At 42.7% G+C, this 22,634-nt stretch overlaps 2 protein-coding genes across 6 annotated transcripts in view; one reads left to right on the top strand and one right to left on the bottom strand.

Annotated features, from left to right (window-relative positions):
- Nucleotides 1-4,575, bottom strand: part of cavin1a (caveolae associated protein 1a) — a 13,128-nt gene extending 8,553 nt beyond the window's left edge. Inside the window, exon 1 of the mRNA XM_019866485.1 lies at nucleotides 3,881-4,575. Coding sequence (XP_019722044.1) covers nucleotides 3,881-4,351 — 471 coding nt within the window. The 5' untranslated portion in view covers nucleotides 4,352-4,575. The remainder of the gene's footprint in view (nucleotides 1-3,880) is intronic.
- A 1,234-nt stretch (nucleotides 4,576-5,809) lies between these two features.
- On the top strand, nucleotides 5,810-15,707 carry atp6v0a1a (ATPase H+ transporting V0 subunit a1a). Of its 5 annotated transcripts, none has more exons than XM_019866481.1 (22): nucleotides 5,810-5,935; nucleotides 7,118-7,285; nucleotides 7,679-7,757; nucleotides 8,248-8,345; nucleotides 8,445-8,573; nucleotides 8,951-9,033; nucleotides 9,132-9,258; nucleotides 9,757-9,839; nucleotides 9,906-9,999; nucleotides 10,083-10,295; nucleotides 10,387-10,537; nucleotides 10,638-10,777; nucleotides 10,915-11,081; nucleotides 11,154-11,244; nucleotides 11,817-11,935; nucleotides 12,015-12,231; nucleotides 12,317-12,424; nucleotides 12,834-12,941; nucleotides 13,722-13,739; nucleotides 13,967-14,084; nucleotides 14,329-14,500; nucleotides 15,479-15,707. In XM_019866481.1, exons 2-22 carry the CDS (start codon nucleotides 7,169-7,171, stop codon nucleotides 15,570-15,572), a joined length of 2,526 nt encoding a protein of 841 aa, XP_019722040.1. In that variant the 5' UTR covers nucleotides 5,810-5,935; nucleotides 7,118-7,168; the 3' UTR covers nucleotides 15,573-15,707. The 5 variants fall into 5 exon arrangements, with proteins under 5 accessions (XP_019722040.1, XP_019722038.1, XP_019722042.1 ...); XM_019866479.1 differs by having other exon boundaries at nucleotides 13,695-13,739; XM_019866480.1 differs by lacking the exon at nucleotides 5,810-5,935 and adding an exon at nucleotides 6,000-6,018 and having other exon boundaries at nucleotides 13,695-13,739.
- Nucleotides 15,708-22,634: the final 6,927 nt, after the last annotated feature.

The following is a 22,634-nucleotide window of genomic DNA, read 5'->3' as shown; positions in this document are numbered from 1 at the left end:
TGGGGTTTATAATCGAAGATTATAAAAAATTTTTTAAAAAAAAAAAAAAAAAAAAAAAAAAAGTGGGCGAAAACAATACATAAAATCCTTTTCAGAGAATACATTCTGGTTAAGATTACATGACTAAAACAAAGGTGAAAATAATGAATTCCAAATCACACATTTGTTGAAAAAGTAACCAAACGTACAAACATTGTTGATTATTTCAAAATACATTTGGTTTGTTTGACAATTTCAATTAACATCTTGTCATTCCTCGTGAAACAAAAATGCCGTAGAACAATGTAAAATATAATTGCAACTAATGTAACAAATATTATTTCACAAAGTGGAATAAAGATCGTCTTCCACAAATTGAACGCTGACACACAACTAATTGTAATGGGTACATCCTTGGTATGCTCCGCCCATTTACAAGTTAGTTAGTTATAATTAAATTGACACCAGCCTTCTCCCTGTGGAGTTTGCAAGTTTACTGTGCTAAATCGCTTTTTTTTCTTTCTGTACTGAGGACACCAACGACGCCATTATGGGTAAGCGCTTCCGAAAATGGACCGAATGGATGGAATATAGCGGCATAATTTTTCCCGTGAATGAAATTGGAAATAGGCAACGACTGGAAGACCAAGTGGTCGAAGTGAGAAACGACTGACCATGCCAGCTGACACGCAAGAGTGAAACGGGAAGCCTGTCAGGCAGCTTTCCACTCACACGAAAGAAACGTCACACTGAATGCTGTGACGATGGGCCCCTAGACGGACGGAATGAAGACAGCGACGTAATGTGCGAAGAAGACGCTGAAAATGTTCTGGGTTCAAAGTCCAACCTCCACATGGGGAACATCTGAGATGAAGGCCTTCAGATGCCATTGAGATGAATCAGGACGCTCAATTGGTGCTGAGGTTTGTGCATGAACTGTTGTCTGGCCTCAGAGGGGGATTGAGAAATGCAGTATGAAGAAACAATTGCAACAAGTGGAACCGATTGGAACACTCAAATGTAGCGCTGAGCGACACCCGAGAGGTTGATGAGCTTGGCTAAAAGACAAGCAGACGGGAAGCGAGACACGCTGCGTCTCGAGGGCGGGCTGTGGCGGCATTAGCCGCAACACACCCAGATTCCAGTTGCACGTTCCCAAGGGACAACAAGACATCATCGACTGGTTTTAGCCACACAATTAAATATACTTTGCACAAAGTCACCAAGCTAGAAATAAAACACAGGTGTTCTCGTGAAACAAACTTGGAACAAACTTTTGGTGATGTTAGACAAGTCAGTGTCATATTCTAAGTGTGCTTCCTAAAAACTGAGTGTTATTTGATTTGAATGAAGGACAGTTTTCAGTCTCCAGTCTATTCCCTACCTGACAAGCAGCGGAGGCAGTGCCGCCCTGCCCACTCCCCTGGCCGTGAAGAATAAAAAATAGTAAGAACGAAGCACTCATGATTACATTAAATTATTTCCAATTTTAATTCTCTTGTCTGTGCTTTAGAATAGTTTTCTTTGTCTATCCAGCGACGACCACACACCTTGACAAAAGGCCTTTTAAAAATGAACGCATGTTCCACTGACATTTCATGCTGCCGTAACCTCCTCGTGCCTCACCCTTATCTCATCCTTAACCTGATTCAGAGTCTAAACTTGTCCCAGTGTAACACATTAACACACACAAAGAAGAAAGTGGTAAAACTCCAACGGAGGCCAATGTAGAGTTGATACCCTGCCAATATCTTACCAGGCCATCAAATTAAAAACTACGCAACTTATCCCAGCTGGCAAAAAATAGAACAGAGTGGGAGGGTGAAAAAATAGCGACTGAGAGCGTGATAGCAGCTCGCTTGCAACAGCTGCTCAGCAAAACGGGATCGGGTTGAAACAATGATAAACAGCATTAGTGTTGATTAATAAAAATGTTGGTCACGACTCCAAAAAACTTTAAGACATACATGGGTAAAGTCTCTCACATAATTTTCGTAAGAATTAAAAACCACAATGTAAATAGTAGCAAAATATATTTTTTGCCTTCTTGAAATTTTTTTTTTTGTTTATAATTATTCAATGGAACTCCACATCATTCTTGTTTTCATCCATTGTATTTTAATTAAGATAAGATAAGATAAGATAAGCTAAGATAAGATATGATAACATATCCTTATTTGTCCCACACTGGGGAAATTTACAGTCTACAGCAGCAAAATTGTGGGTAGAAAGAAGGATTTTAGGATACACTTGGATATTTTGTATGCTATCAATCTTGTTCCAACATTTCCACACCAGCCAGTTGTATACATATCGTATGTTTGTGCGTGTTGTAATGTTCAACTCCGATGTTGAACAAAGTTCTTGTTAGCATACGGGCCTGCGTGGGTTTTCTCCGGGTACTCCGGTTTCCTCCCGCATTCCAAAGACATGATGTGAGTGTGAGCGTGGATGGTTGTTCGTCTCGGTGTGCCCTGTGATTGGATGGCAACCGGTTCAGGGTGTCCCCCGCCTACTGCCCAATGACAGCTGGGATAGGCTCCAGCACTCTCCGCGACCCTTGTGTGGATAAAGTGGATCGGAAAATGAATGAATGAATGAATTTCTGTTCTGTCAACTCTTATTTCTTTGTTGTGAAAGGCAGGAAAGCCAATTTTCACAACAGCAAAACTTAAAATATTTTGTTGACTTGCCCAACTTAAAATTTTATCGAAGTTTTCTGCCTTGCAAATTTGAGTTTACTCAACTTTTTTTTTTTTTTAACTGCAGTGCGTAGTCCAGTTAAAAATGTACGGCTTACTATTTCCTGCCAACTTCTTGTGAAAACACGCTAACCACGTAGACGATCGTGAACCACGAGAGCCACCTGCTTAGTATAATTTATTCAGCCCTAAAGCCTGCGGTTGAGTTTCTGACAGACACCACGAGTGAAGCCAACCCCGCTGCTGCTGCAAAATTCCCAGACGAGGGGAAACCGTTCAACAGATTACCACAAACTCACATATGCGTGAGAAATCTTACAAAGTTCGTTAAGCAGACCAATGCTGCCGAATACTAAACCTCAGTCAGGTCGGATGTGAGAACATGTCCTGCTAAAAACGGCGCACCCAGGAGGGAGTGTCAAGTTCACTTTATCGCTTCACCCCCTGCGACCCTCTCGCACGTTAAGTCATATCGTCGCCTTTATCTTATGAGTTTTGTTTCCCAAATAATCCAGCTGCCGACAGGTACAAATAACCTAGAGTGCTCTGGGAGACTTTTGGAATAGTAGAAACTACATCTTCATCTTGTGCCACGACGGCTCGCCATCTATGTTCAGAGGTTCTCTGGTTCTCTCTCAAGCGTCTGCACCCTTTCCCCATGGCCAGCATTTGTGAGGCTCACAATTTTATTTACATCTACGTATTATTAATAGCATCTAGCTGGTTAATAATGATGGAAGTCCAGTGGAATGGGAGTGGCCTAAAGCAGCTTTAACACGACACCAAGCAACATTGAATGCAATCAATGTTGCGTAAGGGGCAAATTGTGTGGAGTATATCCAGTAGATTAGGTTATGGTTTAAAAAATAAACAAACAAAAAAAAAATCGAGTTCAAATACTTACTTATACCTTTTTTATTTAATACAGAGTAGTGTTTCAAGTGTGTTTCTCTGCCGTGTTGGATCGCAAAGACCTCTGCCGCTGGGTTGCCAGGAAAACACTGAAGCAAAATAAACTCAACTCAACTCAACTCAACTGTATTTATAGAGCACTTTCAAACAGCCATCGCTGCATACAAAGTGCTGAACAAAGTATAGAACGTTAGGGTGATATGGTCATGATTTTGATTTGGATTGTTGTCTCTGCTGTTTTTCTATACTCTATGTATATGGCCAACAGGTTCCTTTCCCCTGCTCACCTGGTAGATGAGGACTTTGAAGTTGCGCCTCTTGAGCAGCTCACTCTCGTTGCTCTCTAGCTTCTTAATCTGGCCCGCCTGCTTCTCCAGGTTGCTGCGCACCGACTTGACGTTGACGCTGACTTTGCGAACCTTGTCCAGCATCTTCGTGACTGTGGTGGACGTGCCCAGATGGTTCTTGGACAGCTTGGAAATCTCCCCCTGGATGGTGGACACCGACTTCTCCATGGTCTCCTGCCGCCCTTCCAGCCCCGTCTGTGTCTGCTGGATCTGGTCCACCATGCCGATGATCTTGTCAAGCAGGGCCAGGACCATGACGCCGTTCATCTGAGCTTCGCTCTTGCCATCCTCGACAGGGGTGCCGCCGTCCATCGCTGGCTCTGCGGCGGCGCTTACCAGGGCAACGTCGTCATCGTCACAGGGCACCTCTGACAGAGCTGTGTGCTCTTTCTGGACCCCTGTATCCGCCATGGTTGTCAGCTACAAAAACAAATGGCTCACACTACCTCTACAGACAAAAATACCCCCTTTGAAAAAGAATCACCGGGATCCCCTTTACGCCTTCTGAACTTTGCTTGTCTTCCTGCTCACTAAACCCTCTGTGCCTGTGCCTCTGGGATGCCAGCCAGCCAAGGGGAGTTGGGCCTCTCACCGCTCAGGCATGTGTGGCTCCACTCAAATGCCTCCGTTCCATGTGAAACCACCCAGTCAGAATTTTCCCGCCCCACCGACCCCTACTGGCAGAACTCCGCCTTCTCCATTGCCACTTGGTGCATGGGAATCTTGGTCCCCAACTGTGGGGACGTAATACAGTACGTGAAGTCAAGAGGCAATATGCTGCCCTAGAAACAAGTCGTGCCCATATTCACATATGTTGAGTGTAACAAGTGCAATTTTTATTCTAAATTACATCCATAGATTTTCTATACCACTTCTCCTAATCAGGTTGGTGGGTAATCTTGAGTCAATGCCAAATACCTATCGCTATTAGGCCTACTACACTACTGTATTTGAATCTCGGTCATGATGATGGTGGAACGTTGATTAGAATAAGTGTTGAAAACGAGAGGGTAAACCCCACGCGATCTAACTTTAATACACTGCTATAAAAACTACTTTTCACAAAAAGCGTCAATGATTTCTGCTTAGTGCTGATTGTCTTTTAACGGAAAGCATTCATGAATTCTGCTGAGTGCTGACTGTCTGTTAAAGCAATAAATGACCCCAACATTTCCATTTTCTATCGTATTTATATTTAAAATTGATATAAAAAAGACAACGCATCAAGCACAGCCCTCATGTGGTCATAACTTTGCAACTTTTTTTAATAACTTTTGGAACATTGAAAATACAAACATCTCCAGAGGATAATATAAATTTGGTTACAATATGTAACTAAAATAAGTATACTGGTATATAAAAAAATAAACCAATCAACAAAGGGGATTCAGAAATTTAAAAATTATATTTCCATGAAAAGAAACCAATATGAGCATACATAAAGAATAAAAATCCAAACAAAAAATATTTAGCAATGTCTGTACATATTTTCCTCGCATAATTGCTTTTTTTCCATTTTTTTTCAGGCATAAGTAAAACATTTTAAAGTCAGTCATAAATCCAGAGCAGGGAGAGCTTACTAGTTCTCGATTTTGACACAATGTATATGGTATTTACCCATCAACAAAATAATATTAATTAAGTCAGAATCAGAAAATTAAGTCATGGTAACTTTACAACTTTACAGCACAGCATAGCATATTCTTCATTTCCGGTATGTTCAAAGAAAATTAAACATTTTATAAAAGGTGACGGCATTCCCCTGTAATGTTTAACTGAAGTCTATTTTCAAATAATTATCATTATTATTATTATTATTATGCTTTCATTTTTATCACTTCATAGTTTTGTGGCAAATCACATCACGTGATCGGCGAACCACTTCCGCTTTAGGATGTCGACAATTTCACTCGCTCGTCGCCCAAGTCTTCCACAACAAACGTCACAACTAGGAAAAAGGAACGCGGCCAAGTCGCTGGTATTTCCATCTCAGTAGTAAGTACGCTACTTAATAAAACCAGCAGTTGATTATTGATCTTCAACCTGAACAACATTGGGTTTTTGACAATCTGCAACAGGTGCGCAAAGTTAGCCATTAGCCACACTGTAAACTGATCATTTAATGAGGCGATCTCAACGACGCTAATTAGCCGACCAGTGGCGCAGAACGTTTAGTTGCTATTTTACTGACTGATTACTTCTATGTTATGTTCGGGACGGTAAAACTACATGCTATTTGGGATTGAAAACAGTACAAACGTGCTATATAAAAAGTCAATAAAGTTAGCCGAGAAGCTCGCTCGTTTCATTTTGCAATGTTTATTGTGTCATAATGTGAGAATGTTGACGCTGCTAAGGACCAAACTACCGTTTGTTAGTGTTGAGTATTAAAACAATAGACTTCGTTGAATTTTGTGCTTAAATTGGGAGAGTAGTAAGGAGCTACAGGTCACATGTTCCCTTCATAATCCACAGATAAGCCTAGTGTGGTCCTTTTCTTCCAATACGATGTGGTTGAAGTGCCTCAATGAACTAAGGAATCACTCCTTTTCATCCTCCTCTGCCATCACATAAATTGTCCCTAAATTGTTCCTGGTTTAGTCTAAGCTGTCAATCCACACCGGCACACACTTTGGGTCATTTCTGTTTGCATTGTACTATTAAGTATTTGCCAGCGTAACCGCATTCCTGCCCTGATCATGGGATCAGCGTGAAGACAACCGGATTTTCTTTTCTCTCGTCACATTGCAGCCTCTCCCACGCTACTGCCAAAGTGCACACATATCTGATGTTTATTAGTCTCCATTATTTGTGAATGTCACACTGCAGTGCTACTCAAGACAGCTTCTCAAAGAGGGAAAGAGCCACGAAGCAAGTATTTGTTCATGGGCCCGGAGTCATTTTGTAAAATAAAATAAACAAAAATAGACTTGCACAAAGGGGGGAATATGGCCTGATGTGTGGCGCGCCAGGTGACATAGGGGCAAAAATGGAAGTCAATCATTGACATTTTCATGGGGAATTTGCACCATCTTGGGAAGTTGCCCTCACTTGAAGAGGTGTAACAACAATCTAGTCCGTAACCTAAAAGAAAGTGAGCACACTGGGAAACAAATCTTGTGAATAGTGAATTGCAAATAGTTTCAATGTAAAGGTCATTGGCGTGATTTCTTCTAGGTGATTCCTTCCTGGAGGGCGAGCCGGGGCACCCGCAAACCCGCCGCGAAGATGGGGGAACTCTTCAGGAGTGAGGAGATGACGCTGGCACAGCTCTTCCTGCAGTCAGAGGCAGCCTACTGCAGTGTCAGTGAGCTGGGAGAGATTGGGATGGTGCAGTTCCGTGATGTGAGTCGCCGATTCTGATGTGGATTTTCTGCCGGTGTTTTCAAAATGGCCGTGATGTAGGTGGGGTTCAGGAACCTAGCCGAGAATGCGTGCATTGCTCACCGCAGCATCTCAATCATGTGCTCACAGCTGATGCTTTATTCCTCACGAGAACACCCACTCCCGACTATCCCAAAGGGAAGTTTTGTACTGGAGATGCATAAAAAAAAAAAAGAGAGAGAAAAAAAAAAGCCATGGGGTCAAATACTGGTTGCCTATTTACTTAACTGTATGGCATTTATTTGGAGTAAGGCATGGATTGGCCTGCAAAACAGGGGTCTGTATTTGTTGTGGAGCTGTAATTTTGAGGAGGTATGATTCAGCAAAATGCATTTATTGTCTCTTGTCTCACAGTTGAATCCTGATGTCAACGTCTTCCAACGCAAGTTTGTCAATGAAGTGCGGCGATGTGAGGAAATGGACCGAAAATTGAGTAAGTCCTTGTCAATGGAACTATTCCGATATATTACCTGGTTCCTATAAATATATTTCTTCTTACAATATTTTGTGTGGTAAAAAAATCGTTTTTGCATTTTCATACAATATTGAATCCTGATGTCAACGTCTTCCAACGCAAGTTTGTCAATGAAGTGCGGCGATGTGAGGAAATGGACCGAAAATTGAGTAAGTCCTTGTCAATGGAACTATTCCGATATATTACCTGGTTCCTATAAATATATTTCTTCTTACAATATTTTGTGTGGTAAAAAAATCGTTTTTGCATTTTCATACAATATACTAAGGAGAAAAAAAAAAAAACATACCACAAAAAAAAAACAATCATATAGGGATCCAGATTTTATGAGAATGAATCAGAATATAATGTATATTTAGGATGTGGTGGCCTGTTACTGATGCTCGGAGTTGATTGTGTTGGTGGAGTTTCCGACAGGAAAGAAAAAACAATGCCGTCTCATTGGCAGGGTTTGTGGAGAAGGAGATCAAGAAAGCCAACATCCCGATCGTTGACACCGGTGAAAACCCCGAAGTCCCCTTCCCGAGAGACATGATCGACTTGGAGGTGAGGGGGAAGAGAGTGTTACAAGCGCCGTGGTTTCCCTCCGGCCGTCACGCCTGGGGAGCGGCGTTATTCACTTCGCTCCCTTCTTCTCTCTGTTAGGCCTCATTTGAGAAGCTGGAGAATGAACTGAAGGAAATCAACACTAACCAGGAAGCCCTGAAGAAGAACTTCCTGGAGCTGACCGAGCTCAAGCACATTTTGCGCCGCACACAGCAGTTTTTTGATGAGGTCAGCTATATAACACACACACACACACACACACACACACACACACACACACACACACACACACACACACACACACACACACACACACACACACACACACACAGAGGCCAAAACAGGATGTGACATATTTTTTCATACTTGGCGTCTCAATTGGAGCCGAGTGTCTTGTTTTTCCGCACCTTTGCTCTGACTTCAGTGCCGCTCGAGTGCCTCCACAAACATTGCTGTCCTGTCCGCGTGTGTCGAGTCATCTTTAATGAGTTCAAATGAGCCGTAATGGAGGTTAATAATTTAGCCGGACAGGCTGCCGTTCAGCTCTTAACCTTCTCTGCTCCTGTTCATCCCTGTCATTTTGTTGTTGTTTTTTGTGAACGCAGATGGAAGACCCCACACTGTTGGAGGAATCATCCACCTTGCTGGACCCCAACGAGGTCAACCGGGGGGCGCCGCTCAGGCTTGGGTAAGACCTACTGTTAGTTGCTTTATCGTTGTCCTTGAATTCAAGCTTTTATTTCACCAAGTGTTCACATATAACCGGTAACTTTGTCTGTTTTACAGATTTGTTGCTGGAGTCATTGGAAGGGAGCGCATCCCCACATTTGAGAGGATGCTGTGGAGAGTTTGCAGAGGGAATGTGTTCCTGAGGCAGGCGAATATTGAAGACCCTCTGGAGGACCCAACTTCGGTCAGCCTGCAGTTTCGTGGGGACATATTCATGGTTTCAAACATGCCGTCTCATTGGCAGATCAAGATTTAGTCAAAAATATCGCAATGATCAAGATTTCTAGAATACTTTTCAGCCTCTATTTTAGCCTATCTTGAGGGCAGCTCGGAGTCTCGAAAGAAAAGCGAGCCACAGCTAAGTCAGTGTTGTTTTCAATTGTTCACCAAGCCACTGAATTTGAGTCGTCTTCCAGTGTATGGATCCATGCATGCGCTGCATGCAGCAGACAGATTACAACAAAAGTGATCAAATTCGGCATAGCTTGTTCACAGAAGAACTTTGGAACAGGGCGAGGCATAACCGATTGACTTGGGTTGTTTAATTTCACACTGGATGGGCATCTGACTCCAAGCAGAACAAAGTATTTGTATGCAAGCAGTTGAAGCATCAATTTTACAGTATGTCCATTTTGAAAAATGCCAGTAACCCTGATGCACTTCGTGTTTCATGTGTCCACAGGGCGATCAGGTCCACAAGTCTGTCTTCATCATCTTCTTCCAGGGAGACCAGCTGAAAAACAGAGTGAAGAAGATTTGTGAGGGGTGTGTAACCAAAGCCGCGCTGATATTTACTTTGTGGATTTTTGCTCATGTGTACCTCTCTACCAGCTTTCGAGCAACATTGTACCCGTGTCCGGAAACACCTCAGGAGAGGAAAGAGATGCTCGCAGGGGTGAACGCTCGTATCGACGACCTGCAAATGGTAATTCCTTTAACGCCTCACATACACAGTAATACATCATCACACAGTAAGTGCGCATTCCCCCCTCTCTACCCTGGCTCAAGGTGCTGAACCAAACGGAGGACCACAGACAGCGGGTTCTGCAGGCCGCGGCCAAGGCGGTGCGCGTGTGGTTCATCAAGGTCAGGAAGATGAAAGCCATCTACCACACACTCAACCTGTGCAACATCGACGTCACCCAGAAGTGTCTCATCGCCGAGGTGTGGTGTCCCGTCTCTGACTTGGACTCCATACAGTTCGCACTGCGCAGGGGCACGGTGAGTGGCCGGACAGATTCGCACGAGTTGGCAACCGAGAATTAGTCCCCCTGCACGATCCGGCAACGATGACAAAACGTTTCTCATTCAGGAGAAGAGCGGCTCCACGGTGCCTTCCATCCTGAACAGGATGCAGACCAAACAGACCCCGCCCACCTACAACAAGACAAACAAGCTCACCTCCGGGTTTCAAAACATTGTGGACGCCTACGGAATCGGCAGCTACCGTGAGATCAATCCAGGTATGCCTGCGTCTTGGACTTTTATGCTGTCACACCCTGAGTTGCCTGTCCCGTCATCCACGATATCTCCTCCCCGACATCTGGTGTACAACCACTCCAGCTCCATACACCATCATCACCTTCCCCTTCCTGTTCGCTGTCATGTTTGGCGACCTGGGCCACGGTGTGCTCATGACCTGTGCTGCTCTGTACCTGGTCTTGCGAGAGAGCCGGCTGATCGCCCAGAAGAACGACAACGAGGTATCCGCCCCCGTGTTCCATCATCCATCCCATCACGTTCATGCCGACACGCAACGCCGCTTCTGACCGAGCCGAGCCGCGGGAAGAGATCGTTATTTTTATGGATTGATTTTTTTAAGATGCCTGTCTTGTGTCAGATGTTCAGTATGGTCTTCGCTGGGCGCTACATCATCCTGCTGATGGGCATCTTCTCCATCTACACGGGCATCATCTACAACGACTGCTTTTCCAAGTCACTCAACGTCTTTGGCTCTGGCTGGAGCGTGCGGCCCATGTTTGACGCCCGTGTGGGAGGCAACTGGACGTAAGTGGCATGGTGCGGTGAGAAAATTTGGCTTGTATGTATATTTTTTACAATGACTTCTTTTGTTTTCAGGACTGCAACACTTGAGGGCAACAAAGTTTTGCAGTTAGACCCAGCGGTAGACGGCGTTTTCAAAGGGCCGTACCCGATAGGCATTGATCCGGTAATTTTTCTGCTTTGATGATTTGTGAGCAAAACTATCGGGACATCTTGTATTGTACCCACTGGGAAAGCAAAAAAAAAAAAAAATGCATTGAGAGCAGCTTCCACACGTCTGGGAAGATTTTCAACAAGATTTTGGCTTGTCTCAAACTTGAAAGTGTACAGTTGCCCAATTTTTTTCCAAAGTTCACCAGTTCAAGAATCACCAGTTTATAGCGCAGGTGTGACCTCACTCTATTCTTGAATCCAACCCACCGAGCCACCAAATTTTGAATATAAAGGGCCCCAAAATACTTTTAGTGTCAGGTAGGGTCATTTTATCTTTATTTTATTTCTCAATAAATAAATGATTGATTGAGTTGCTGTGCACTGGTCCACTGCTATTCGTGGAGGTGTGAGCTCCAATGCAAGGAGTGAAAATCCATAATTGACGCGCCCAAAAACATGCGGGTGATAGGATGAAAAAAAAAAAAAAATTAAGTGAATATGTATATATTTGTAATGCAGTTCCAAATATTCTGACTTCATTGTTAAAATATGCTGATAACTGCCAAACGACGTCTTATCCATCAGATCTGGAATATTGCAACGAACAAGCTGACCTTCTTAAACTCCTTCAAAATGAAGATGTCCATCATCCTGGGTGTCATCCACATGCTATTTGGTGTCACTCTCAGTCTCTTCAACCACCTGTGAGTGTTTCTCACCTCAACATCTCATTCTTGGTCCTTCTCTTCAAGTTGTCAACTCTCTTCTTCCTTCTCCTGTAAGTTATTTCAAGAAGCCGTTGAACATCTACTTGGGATTCATCCCCGAGATCGTCTTCATGGCAAGCCTCTTCGGCTACCTTGTGCTGCTCATCTTCTACAAGTGGCTCTCGTACGACGTGCGGCTGTCGCGCGACGCTCCCAGTCTCCTGATCGCTTTCATCAACATGTTCCTCTTCAACTACAGCGATCCTACCGTCAAGCCTCTCTACACGGGACAGGTCAGGAGCACCTCTTGTCAGTAAAATGATCGGCAGTTGAGTGTAAAATTGACCTCATGGGTCCTTCATTTGTTTCTTGTCACAGCAAGCTCTGCAGACCCTCCTGGTGCTCATCGCCGTGGCATGTGTCCCTTGCATGTTGATAGTGAAAACTCTGGTCCTGCGGAGACAATATCTGTGGCGTAAAAACCTGGTAGGGTGCATTTAGACCCGGCTGTTGTTCACACTCGGTTACCACTTGCAGGCTTCTTCGGTTGATCACCGAGTTTCGTTCCAACATGGTGACACAAACCCAAATCTGAACATCCGATTGTTTTGGAGTCTGTTTCTAATCTATGCCAGCGGCGGAGAGAGTCATAATTACAATACAAGTTTGTGCAGGCCATAAATATAGAGTGCCTTGTTGTTCATCCTGATCATTTGAATCAGGCGTGTTGGAGGAGGGAAACATATAAAACATGCAGGATAGCGACCCTCCAAGACCGGAGTGGCCCATCCCTGAACTCGAGCACTGTGCGCTCATCATCTTAGAACATCGTTTGTCAGTCGTGAGCTGAGGGCCCCCCGGTCATCCTGCTCAAACCTCCTGTGTTGCCCCGCAGGGCACACAGAATTATGGGGGCATCCGGGTGGGCAACGGTCCCACTGAGGACGAGGCGGAAATCATCCAGCACGACCAGCTGTCGCAACACTCCGAAGAAGAGCCTGAGGTGAGACTGTCTTGGCCTTTGAATGAATTATTTGTAAGCGGGAACCCGCATGTTTCCATTGCAAACATCCATTTTGTATTAAGGCTCTCTTGTTACTGGTAATTGTGTTCAAATACAGTGGAATTTCTGAGGTCAAATGACAAGTACTCCGGTTTCCTTCGGTGTGTTTTGCTTTTTCTTTGCTATAGTCCCCCCTTATCACTTATCCTAAAACAAGGACAGACAACAAAGCATGTCAAATGAAGAGGAAAACCATGACATTGTTGTCATCAAGTTGAGATGTGTGCCCTTTTGCGTCGTACTGTCCCCATTAAGGTTTAATGAGGTCTTTTGGTTCATTTTACATTTGCATGGCAACAAAGGATGTTCCCTCTCCCTACCTTGTGGTTTCCTTTCTGAACTCTGACTGTAAATTTCCCCATTGCGGGACAAATAAAGGCTTATCTTATCTTATCTTAAGACGTTCATTAAAACATTGCCAATGCACATCCAGGTTTTCTGAGTGTGACAGTTTGACACCGGAGCCGAATTTTTGTAACATCTGTGATTTCATATTAGAAACGTTGTTTCAAAATCTGAAAAAATCTAAGGTAAGCCAGTGAATGTGTTTGGCCATAAAGGTTTGACTGTATTAGAAATCATTCTAGATTGACTTTTTTTTTTGAACCTGATTCTTCACTATTCGAGTGTGTAACCCATTTCTTCCATGCCTGTTTGATGTGTATGTGTGTGCGTATGTGGGCAATAATCAAGCGTTGCCTTCTGTCATCTGCTTTCAAGGCCCGCGAGGAGGAAGAGGTAGGACCTGAAAGCCTGCCACTTGTCCTTGCTGAGTGCACTTTCATCGCAGTCTCGCTTCCTTATCTTTGTCGCCCCCTTGTGTTGCGCTGGTGTATGTGTTGGGAACATTGCTGCCTGTGGGTTCACGCTTGGTTAATGGCTGTCCTATCCACAGAATGTCTGACTGATCTCAGGGGGGTGTCCTGTCGTCCACCAGACTGACCGACGTGTCTATTATCCCTCAGTTTAACTTTGCAGATGTTGCCGTGCATCAGGCGATACACACCATCGAATATTGCCTGGGTTGCATCTCCAACACGGCCTCCTACCTCAGGCTTTGGGCTCTCAGTCTGGCTCACGCACGTAAGTTGTGAATGCGTTGGTTTAGCTCAATTGGATGCAGATATATATATTTTTTAAATTTGATTACATTTTAAAAATCCCAAAGTCTGTTAGCCTTCAATGTGGATCTTCGACAACTGTTTCCATTTTTTAATGATCTATTAATGGGAAAAAAATGGAATTGAACTACATAAGAAATCCAGTTTGACTGCAAAAACACAACGTTCCCGCTGATGGACAAAATGCCGTCTGCTTTACGATACAGAGTTGTCAGAGGTTCTGTGGTCCATGGTCATGCACATCGGCCTCTCCACACGCGGCGTGGCTGGCTTCTTCGTGCTGGCCATCGTCTTTTATTTCTTTGCCGTGCTCACGGTGGCGATCCTGCTCATCATGGAGGGCCTGTCTGCTTTCTTGCACGCGCTGCGACTGCACTGGTAAACACCGCACTGCATCATTCTCGTCATAGGGTTTTTATTTACTCAATTGAGATGCTTGGTGAGCAAAGAAATTCAAATGGGGCTCTTAAATGTGTGAGCAGTAAGCGTCATGGACGATGTCATTCAAGTTGCTACCTTTTATAGGCTCTATTTGTGGAAAGATTGTATTATATATATATATATATATATATATATATATATAAATTGACATGTTTTAAAAATATTTTTCAGTGTAATTGTACTATTCATTTGAAAAAAAATTGCCAAAAACAAACCTATAAAAGCATAATTCATTTTATGTTCACTTAGAGATATTTGTATATATTTAAGAATGCAAACCTAAAAAAGGCATTTTTTTCGGTTGATATTTTTTTTTAATAATTCAAAAAATATGCAATAAATAAATCCTTTTAGATCGATTTGTTGACTAATAAAACTAATAAAAACAGGAAAATCATATATTTTATATTTAACAGAATTTAAAAGTAAATAAACCACAGTAACAGTCATTTTAAATATTTTTTTTCATGTTTTATTTTTAACTTAAAAATTCTAAAAGAATATGATCCTTCAAACAAATTTAAAACATTTTTTAACATGAATTTATTAAAGAATATAGACCTTAAGTTGACTGGCTTCATGGTTGTTTTTGATCAAAAGTCTATTTGTGAACTTTTAACAACTTTTTTAACATGAAGGAACCACCCTCATGCGCCCCTTCCACTCTGCTGCTTCATATGAAGGGTCCGCTCCTTCACTTAGCAATTTTCCTTAAAAATAGAGCCTTATTACGTTCCAGACAGGAAGTAGGCTTCGCATTCTCGAGTGCTGGTCCAAGTCTTGCATCCGACTACCGTGGTGAGGGGGCCCCATGGAATGGAGAGCAAGGGTTGTGAGCGACATGCTTTGCCCAGCATTCCTGTAAACACCTCCCTCCTTGTGAGCTTGTTTATGTGTGTGTGTGTGTGTACACAGGGTGGAGTTCCAGAACAAGTTTTACTCAGGTCAGGGCTTCAAGTTCCTCCCGTTCACCTTCGAAAGCATCCTGGATGGAAAGTTTGAAGACTGAGATCACCCCCCTCCAACCCCCACTCTGTGTACGTGCGTTTATGTTGTTGTTTGATAAAACGAGTCAGATGCATTTTCTTCCCACCATTTAAAACAATTCCCAGGTCTCTAAAATTCTTCAGTCAAAATGCACAAAGGAAAGAAGAATGATAGTACACCTAAAATCCACTTGTCGCATTCTGATCAGATTTTGTTACCCCGACGACTGGGGACTACACTAGGGCTATTCAGTGTTGCTCACTGAACAGCTTTATTGCTTTATTCTGTGACTTTTGCAAATAGCAGCTCATCTAGAAAGGTTTTGTGGTGTTATTGGAGACCTTGAGAGTCCCTCCAGATTCTGGAAACGTTCACCGCAGCCCGTCCAGACTGTAGCTGAATGGAACTTGCATAAAGTCACCACTGACTTGTACACTGAGACTAATTAATTATCATTAAGTAATTAACCCGGACAGTTGAGTACGAACTGTATCGTTTGTCCACTGATAACACTTACTACCGCAGCTCTGCTTACCTTTGGACTTTGACGTGGTAGTGCTTTCCACGTTGGAGCGGCTCGCTCGACACATTTTCGCAAAAACACTTATAACCCAAGATTTATTTGGTTGTTTCATTTCATACTTGATGGGAGGGCAGGCACCAAAGACCCCTAATTATTTGTATTCAACACCGTGAAAAGTTCATTCTCCGGAATATGTCTTCTTTAAACTTCTCGCCCCCTTTGGAAACGACATCCGGAATCCCCGTTTGGTCACGTAGCATCCTCTGTCATGTCTGTGTGTCATGTTTGACGTAGATGAATATTATTTATGCGAGTGCTGTGGTAAATGGTTAGAAGTGCGCACTGGTCAGCCTTGAAGGTCCAGAAATAGGCAGATGGTTTGAGAAAAAAAAAAAGTGTCATGTCTATAGATGTTCGCCACAATCTTTGTTGGCACCTCATGCTGTTTTGTGTGTTGAACGGCAGATGATGTGTTCTCAATAAAAGTGGGAAGAGTTGCTTTTGGTTGGTTGGTTATTTTTGCAGCGCACTATACTGTATCAAACTGAGATTGAAGTGATTACACTCATTCATGTATGGTTGCACAAACAAATGATTTTTTTTTTGGCAGCATTCATAAAAGAATGTGACAAGTCATGTAATAACATCACCAAAAAAAACTAAACCACATGAATAAAATACAAATGTTATGAAGATATGATGAATTATTCCTCAGATTGATATGCATTGTATTTTTTTGTTTGCCATAAAGAGGTACACATTTGTATTTCGAATGCCTTTGGTGAGAGGTGAGGTATTTAAAATTGAACGATTTAAAAAAAGTGTGTGTATGTAATTTTTTTTTTTTTTTTAACAAAATGAAAATTCGAGGTCGTTAGTTATTCCCAATTCCCCCTTTCTCATTGTAGTAGTAAAAGGCATACAGCTCTTAAAAACAACTCACTAACTCGCCTCTCGGTGTCGCTGTTGATCAGCTGGAATATACTTGATTCGCTCAAAATGATGAATGAGTTAATGAAATCATAAGGACTGAAGAAGCTTTATACGTGGCAACATGACATGACTTTTTTAAAATAAGTTTTCGTGTTATTAAACCTTTTTTCAAATTCTGACTGCAGATAAGACTTACTCAGTGCAGCCGTCTAAGGCTTGAATTACTTACTGTTGTTTTTTAAGCTTCTAAACAAAAGGATCCATTTTGTTGCTCCTGGCAAACGAAGTGAATAGTTTGATGTTTTTATATTTTGTATTTATAGAGACACTTAAGTTTAACATGAACGATGTGGGTGGCTGCGTAACGTGGTGTCACTTGTGTGATTCATTGTAACTGAAAACATTCTCAAATCATGCTTCCCCACTGAATTGAATGGGAATGCAAATAATTCGTTCGCACCTTTTTTTCTCTTCAACTTTATTTAGAGTTATATTTAAATGAATAGTAAATTAAACTGCATCAGTATTTGTCTGTCTGGTGTGTGCGCCTTGGCCACCAGGGAGAAGTATCACACAGCCATTTAGAGTAGATTTGATGATGAGACAGAAGACTATGCAACCAAACTGCAGTAATACTAGTTGCTGTTTTTTTTTTTTTTTTTTTAAATTTTGTCCCCACAAATAGGATACAGAATATATATAAGTAATATGATTTCTGTGTTCAAACGTAAGGTGTTTAAAGTATTATAAAGTACAGCAACATCTACGCTAGTTCCGTTAGCCCATCTTGGCATTTTGCATCGAATGTGAGCATTAAGCTAGTAGACTTTCGTTAAAGATTTTTATAAGTGTGTAGCATGGAGATAATGTATTTTAAGCGTCCCCAACACGACACACCCTTCAGCACCCCCTGGAAAGTTAGGAAAGAAAAATAGCCCCATCCTGAAATGTCCTATAAACAGTAGCATGTTGTCTTTCTGCCCCTCTGGGAGGCCTACGCTGTAAAACGTTCATGATGAGGAACATCATGTCCTCTGTCGTGTACGCTGTAGTACGGGGCTGGACGGAGGATCAAAGAGGGGGCTATGGTTTTAGCCACAACCACCCCGAGTAATAATAGAGCTCTTTATTTATATTCCTTTTTTTTTTCTCGGAACTTAATTTAATTTGATATTTCCCAGGGTGTCATCACACAAGCAGGAATGAGGAGCCGCTTGCATAAGCGTCCCCGCAATTCCTGCCGTGTTTACACTTCTCAAAGCTTATTATTGGTCTGCCTTATCTCAAGCAAACAGCAAAGTGCACTTTAGTGAGACTGAAGAGCATCTTGAAGGAATGTTGGCTTTCCTCTTAATAAGCTATGAGTGGATTCTTCTTTCATGATAACAGAGATGCTGGAGCACCCAAACATTGTGAGAAAAACATTCCTAAGAAAAAGGCATTTTGTTTAATTGCTATTTGGGTTGTGACTTACATTTTTTTTTAGAGAACATAGAGCCCAGACACACCATTTTGTTTCACCTTTTGTATAATTTCCTTTGACTTTGTTGCCTTCACGTCAGAGATTTGGAAATGTGAGCTGTCATTCGGCTTTTTTTTTTTTTCTTCCGTGGGAGCAAATATTTGAGATACGACTTCTGTATGGTGGCAGTACACGCAACTAAACTCAGTGTAATTTATTTTGTTCAGAATTTTTCATTAAAATGTTACTCAAAAGTATATACTTTAAAAATGTTTTCACTACGGAAACATTTTCATTTAGTATATATATACTGTATTTATACGTTTTTATACTTTTTATACAATTTACGAAAATAATTTTTTTTTTCGGTTTGTACTTCAAATTTTAATTTAAAGACAATAAACCTTTAAAAAAAGTGCATGCCAAAACGTTAAAAAAAAATAGGCCTTATTTTTATTTCTTTTTGACGCAACAGTTATTTCAAAGGATGATGTCACCCAATTGTACCACTTGTCTTTTGATCTGTCCTTTTTTTATTTGCCAAAGGCAAATTTTTTAAAAAAAAAAAAAAAAAAAAAAAAAAAAAAAAAAAAGGTCCCAATGTATCTTTTCAAGCCCAATTTGCTCCATCAAACATATCGGAACGACAGAAATCAACACTGAAACGTGACCTAAGTGCTTGTGCCCCGCAGCTGTTGCGCACTTGTACTTTGATGCCGTGTCACTTTCAAACAATGCCTAATGGAATGATCCATTGCAGTGCTTGTGTTTGATGTGATCTAAACAAAACGTGTATTCTCATGTGTACTTCACCTGGAACACTAATGAAAAACACACGTTCCTCCAAAGGGTACTGAAAATAATACGCTTGAAGGACAGCATCTCCCCCTAAAAATGGTCCAAAACTGCTGCTTTTTAGGACGCAGATGTCACCCAGGGGTTTGTTGGGAAGGTTAAAGCTGTTGACCTGGGCCGAGCGTACAAACGGAAGCGCCTCTTTCGCCATTGCGGCGATAACATACTTGCGCGCAACCTGCCTGACCTCAGCCATTGTTTGTACTCTGCTATTTTGGCCAGGAAGTGATGACCGCGCAGGGGGGGGGGGGGGGGGGGGGGGGGGGGGTTGCACGTTAGCATGTGCCACAGTGCACCGAGTTCATTCATCATAAACATCTGCGGAGCGTCTTGTGTAAGAGGTCAACAATGCGTGATAGCAGTTCCAGTCCAGTCCAAGAATTTCCGAGATACGTTAGTGTCGCTTTTATCTGATGATCTACGTTCCCACATGCACGTATGAGGTGTGTCAGAAAGGTTCCAGAACTTATGTTACGAAGCTACACAAAGAGATCCCGCGTCATTCTGTGCGCGAGAAGAGGCAAAAATCGTAGCTGGTCAACTTGTGGCTGTTTCACCATGACATTGCGCCTGCTCAAATGTGCTGAACATCTGACAGTTCCTGGCTGAAAATAAGCAGCCTACCTACTCATACAACCTGACCCCATGTAATTTTGATTTTTCTCCTCTTTTCCCAAGCTCACAGGAAGCCCTTTTTAAGATGTGGACGACAGCAAGATGGAGCGATGGAGGATCTTGGAAGAATTCTTCAAGGAGCGCAAGAAGGCATGGAGAAGGCTGGGAAAGTGCGTTAGACTCCACAAAGAATATTTCAAAGGGTAAAAGTTGTAGTTTGGATTTGCAATATATCTTTCAGGGACTCCAGTCCTTGAATTTTTCTGACACGCCTTTTAAGACATGGTGACAATTGTCTCCTCCTGAACGTAGACTCTTGAAAAACGACATCCTTGTCCCTGGACTGGTCGTCTGATTGGTTCCACTTTAGTGCGCTTGACATTTGACACCTGTACCTTGTAGCAAAAATTGACTCCAACTATATAACTATATCTTCAAAAGTACAGAAAAGTACGCCCTTATCCCCAGGGCAGCTTCAAATGTTCTGTTTTTGTACCTTTGACACGTGACACCCTTTTTTAACTCTTGAAAAAGGAACATACAGTAGTCCTGGAATCAGCCCTGTGGGGCAAAGCAAGTGTAGTGACTTTCAGAACAGAAATCGCATAAGTAGTTCCTGGCAGTGCGACAACGTTGAGTCTGGCTCTACATGTACATATTTATTCCTTGGTGAGCATGCAAGCATGTGCTTCCAATCACGACTTACTCCAGTAGTAAATATCATGAGCGAATCAAAACCACAAGACCCTTTTCAGTTTTAGTCTGGATAACTTGATATACAAGTATTTGTATTGAGATGGATTTTGAATGGAAATGCGGGCAGACAGAACAAGGGTTGGGATGGGCTTGACAAAGAGACAAGAAGTAACAAGGTAAAAGGAACAAAAACTTACTTCACAATAAATTTATTTCACAATAAAATGATGTAACCGACCTAATGCACCTGTGTTGGATGTGTTCTGGAACAAACAATCTCTCCAAAGACATGACAGGGTGGGACAGGACAAGACAAGATAGAATGGAACAGGACAGGAGTCCTGGGCCATGCAGTGCCTGTCACTCATACAGTAAGGCATCGGTACCAAAGTCCGGTCCTCAAGAGCCCCTGTCCAGCTTGTTTTGGATGTGTCCTTCCTCCAACACACCTGATTGAAATGACCAGGATGGCCACATCTAAAACAGGCTGGACAGGGGCTCTCGAGGATTGGAATTTAGGCAGCCCCGCAGTAGAGGAAGCCTTTTCAGAGGACAGCCACCCACACCCAGGGATTCGGGGTCGCCACCACCACCGCCGACCACTCACCCATCGCCCAGGTGGGCGAGAGACAACTAACCGGCATCAGCGTCCACTGCGGAATGAGGACCCACAGCTTTTCGAGGTAAATGTATCACTTATTGTGTTCTTGTTTTTCATCACTTACCCCCGCCCCACAAGCCCAACACGCCGACGGAGGAAGTGGCAGCCGCAGACCGAAAACAGTCCGTGTTTGCAATCAAACTCGCGGCCGCCCTTTTGTTGAAAAGGCTTTTCTTGGTATTCGCTAGTTTCCAGGGACAAAATAAATAAGTGGGACTAACCAAAGGCATTCGGCTCCCTTTCCGCCCTCGCCATGAGAAACGCATTAACGGCAGTTGACGAGTGTTGAGTCAGTTTGCTGTTTCTCCATTTTGGGAGACGACCCCCCTGCAACTCTCATTCAAAGGACAATAGTGGTATTTACAGTATTTTCTTTGATGATCTCTTCGTGCGCTTTGAGCTTACGTGGCCACATGTTTGCACCAAAAAGCTGGAGGTCACCGCCGGAATGTGGCAGGAGCGAGCGAGGAGGTCAGAGGACCACCACCGCATTCCAGAGGGATGAAGCCAACAGGATTTGATTAGCCATACATGCTCATATTTGGGAGATGAACTGCAGGTCACAGCATGGTGCAAATGTTCCAAACACTTCAAGCGTACATTTTTTTGTTGTTACACCCCCCCTAAAGCATTAGTGGGAATTCAAGCAGGAAGGAATTTTCACATTATGCTAGTTATGTAAGTAAGAAATTGGGTACCTTTGAAGTGGTTAAAGAAATGGGAAAAATTCCTCTGAAAAAAACAAGATGAGAATGATGTAAACAGGATAATTACTCTGGGTCAGCAGCGCTTTTTAATTAGTGATAGCTTTTGGTGTCTTGGTGTTCCATCACATATTTTTGATTTGAACAAATTTTTCCGAGTGCATTGTGTTTTGGAGATTTTTTTTTTAACCTACAAACGCTTGCGCAATATCAATTTTACCATGTGTTATTTCTCGCTGACGTAAAAAAAGAATAATCCACCTGTTGCTTAACCTAACCCTTAACTGAATATTACTATATATAGTGTAGACGACGTACTATATTATTCTCATGAAAACCTGATTTTCATCCATCCATTTTCTAATCTGCTAATCCTCATAAGGGTCGCGGCGGGTACTGGAGCCTATCCCAGCTGTCTTCGGGCAATCGGCGGGGGACAACCTGAACTGGTTGCCAACCAATCAAATGGCACACATAGACAAACAACTATTCGCGCTCACAATCACACCTACTGACAATTTTGAGTGTTCAATCAGCCTGCCATGCATGTTTTTGGAATGCGGGAGGAAGCCGGAGTACCCGGAGAAAACCCACACAGGCACGGGGAGAACATGCAAACTCCACACAGGAAGGTC

Source organism: Hippocampus comes, unplaced genomic scaffold, assembly GCF_001891065.2.
Source record: "Hippocampus comes isolate QL1 unplaced genomic scaffold, H_comes_QL1_v1.1 scaffold99, whole genome shotgun sequence".
NCBI classification, from domain to species: domain Eukaryota; kingdom Metazoa; phylum Chordata; class Actinopteri; order Syngnathiformes; family Syngnathidae; genus Hippocampus; species Hippocampus comes.
The sequence above is the reverse complement of the archived record's forward strand: the minus strand, read 5'-3'. Positions and strand labels throughout refer to the sequence as shown.